The sequence below is a fragment of the Phragmites australis genome, chromosome 9, assembly GCF_958298935.1.
Source record: "Phragmites australis chromosome 9, lpPhrAust1.1, whole genome shotgun sequence".
Lineage (NCBI taxonomy): Eukaryota > Viridiplantae > Streptophyta > Magnoliopsida > Poales > Poaceae > Phragmites > Phragmites australis.
Window position 1 is genome coordinate 15,080,115 of NC_084929.1, and position 3,272 is coordinate 15,083,386.

Genomic DNA, 3,272 nt, shown 5'->3' on the forward strand with positions numbered 1-3,272 from the left:
GAGAGCTTTCACGGAACCGGCTTTAAGCGATGGCAGGCCCGGACGAGGCTATGGTTGATGGAGCTCGGATTATTCTGGGTCCTCATCGAAGAGCCGCTCACCCCTCAGGGGGAAGCCGTGCTAGACGAGGTCGAAAGAACGCGTCTCGACGCGTTAAGGGCCCGTTGGGAGAAGGCAAATGCCTCAGCCCCTGGCACGTCTCTTGGCTGTCCTGTCGAACAGGCTATTCGACATCTACGTGGGCTTCGGGGAAGCGCGGAAGGTGTGGACGGAGCTGAATGACAAGTATGCTGAAAGAGACAATGGCAACGAGTCCTTCATGGTGGTAAGTTACCTGAACTTTCGTATGGGAGATGGCAGATCAGTCATGGAACAAATCTATGAGTTACAGCTGATCGTGCAGGACTTAGGCCAGTACGGCTGTGTCCTCCCTGAGAACTTTCAGGTTAATGCCATCCTGGCCAAGCTACCTACTTCTTGGCGTGACTTTGTCACTGCACATCGGCACTTAAAGCAGAGATTGACTCTTAATGAGCTCATTGCTGCTATAAATGTCGAGGAGAAGTCTAAAGCAGGCTATGGTGGGGGGAAGACGCCCGCTCAAGCTAATCTTGTCGAGCACAAGAACCAGTCTAGGAGAAACATGAAGAAAGAGAAGACCAAGCTTGGGTTTTCGGGACCAAAGGCTAATGCAATGAAGAAGAAGAAGAAGCCCAAGATTGTCTGCTACGTCTGCGGCAGGTTGCAACACAAAGCCAATAGATGCCGCGATCATAAGGGCAAGGGGCCGACACCTGACCAACAGAAGGCAACCAAAGCCCAAGTGTATGTGGCTGTTGCAACGGTCGATAATACCGGCAAAGGTGACACCACTAGTGGGTATGTACCTGAGGCCTTTATGGAAAATTCACTAGTAAGCTGGTGGATTGATACAGGTGCTACAAGGCATATTTGTGCTGATCAGACATGTTTTACTTCTCTCCAGGGCGCAGACAATGGATCCGTACTGATGGGGAACAGAGTCTTGGCAGCAGTGCGCGGAGTAGGACAAGTGAGCCTGAAGCTGACTTCCGGCAAAACTCTTGTCCTGAAGGACGTACTATTTGTGCCTGCCATGACCCGCAATCTACTTAGTGGATCGATGCTGTGCCGGCAAGGAATAAAATTAGTCTTCGAGTCGAATAAAGTAGTGATGACCAGGTGTGGGTCGTTTGTAGGGAAAGGCTATGATTGTGGAGACATGTTCCGCATTTCTACTCTTGATAGCTCTGCAAACATTTTCTATTCTTCATATTCTAATAAGAACATTGACATTTGCCATTCTCGCTTGTGTCATGTTAATAATGAAGCAATTGTGCGTTTGAGCAAGATGGATCTTATTCCTTCATATAAGTATGATAAGAGCCATAAGTGTGAGGTGTGTGTGCAAGCAAAGTAGCCCCGTAAACCATTTCATACGGTCGAGGGGAGAAGCACCTCGCCACTTGAGCTGGTCCATTCTAATCTTTGTGAGATGAATGGAATATTAACCAAGGGTGGCAAGAGATATTTCTTTACTCCCATAGATGATGCCACTAGGTCCTGCTATATCTATTTGCTGAGAACAAAGGATGAAGCACTAGAATACTTTAAGATCTATAACGCCGAGGTGGAAAACCAGCTGGGGAAGACAATAAAAAGACTGAGGTCTGACAGAGGTGGGGAATATATTCCCAGGGATTTCTCTGAATTCTGTGAAAAAAGTAGCATAATCCATGAATTTATGCCACCATACTCACCACAGGCCAATGGAGTAGCCGAAAGAAAGAACCGAACAATTTGTGACTTGGTTAACACCTTGTTACAAAGTTCTGGTATGGCTAACTCATGGTGGGGTGAGGCTGTTCTCACAGTTAACTATGTCCTGAATAGGGTCGCTCCTCGGAATCGCGAGGTAACCCCTTCTGAAGGATGGAAGGGTAGGAAACCGAATCTGTCCTTCATTTGCACATGGGGCTATTTAGCTAAAGTTCATGTTCCCCTGCCGAAGAAAAGGAAATTAGGACCAAAGACTGTCGACTGTGTCTTCCTAGGGTATGCACACCAGAGCACAGCCTATAGATTCCTAGTGGTCCATTCTGAGGTCTCAGACATTGCCGTTAACTCGATAATGGAGTCTCGGGATGCGATATTCTTTAAGCACATCTTTCCTATCTGAGCGAAGGATACTATTTCCCATGATCTTTTAGTTCATGACCATGTTCCTCAAAGTGTTGATGACACGGTTTCTGATTTGGAACTTAGGAGGAGCAAGAGGCAAAGAACTGAAAAATCATTGGGAGATGATTTTGTCACCTATGTCGTGGATGATGAACCACGAAACCTTTAAGAGGCATACGCTTCTCCAGAAGCGGAGTACTGGAAGGAAGCAGTCTGTAGTGAGATGGATTTGATCATCACTAACGGGACCTGGGAGTTAGCAGACCTCCCAATTGGCTGCAAGCCGGTCGGCTACAAATGGATCTTCAAGAGAAAGCACAAACCCAATGGTACTATAGGAAAGTACAAGGCCCAACTAGTTGCTAAGGGTTTTGCGCAAAAGGAAGGAGAAGACTATTTCGATGCTTATTCTCCTGTGGCCAGATTACCCACTATTCGTATGCTCTTAGCACTGGCAGCCTCGCATAATCTCCTTGTGCATCAGATGGATGCCAAGACCGCTTTCCTTAATGGAGAGCTGGATGAGGAGATTTATATGCAGCAGCCAGAAGGATTTATGGTAATAGGACAGGAGCGTAAAGTATGCAGGCTAATCAAATCCCTGTATGGTCTCAAACAGACCCCCTAAGCAATGGCATGAAAAGTTTGATACTACACTGACTTCGGTAGGCTTCTGTGTTAATGAAGCCGATAAGTGCGTGTACTATTGCTATGGTGGGGGTCAAGGTGTTATTCTATGTTTATACGTGGATGACATATTGCTGTTTGGGACAGATCTGAAAATGATTAACTAGACCAAATCTTTTCTATCTCAGAACTTCGATATGAAGGACTTGGAAGAAGCCGATGTAATTCTAAATATCAAGCTCCTAAAGGGAGAGAATGGGATAACACACAGTCAATCCCATTATGTGGACAAGGTGCTTACACGTTTTGGTATGATAGACTGTAAGCCTGTAGCCACACCCTATGATCCAAATGCTAAGCTGAAGAAAAATGTAGGCCATGAAAAAGACCGGTTAAAGTATTCACAGGTGATAGGTTCCCTCATGTACTTGGCCAGTGCAACTAGG

At 46.2% G+C, this 3,272-nt stretch overlaps 1 protein-coding gene across 1 annotated transcript; it reads left to right on the plus strand.

Annotated features, from left to right (window-relative positions):
* The first annotated feature begins 178 nt into the window (after positions 1 to 178).
* LOC133928014 (uncharacterized) lies at positions 179 to 1,010 on the plus strand. The gene is made up of 2 exons (XM_062374312.1): positions 179 to 879; positions 986 to 1,010. The coding sequence occupies exons 1-2, from the start codon at positions 179 to 181 to the stop codon at positions 1,008 to 1,010; spliced, it is 726 nt and encodes a 241-aa protein (XP_062230296.1).
* The last annotated feature ends 2,262 nt before the right edge of the window (positions 1,011 to 3,272 follow it).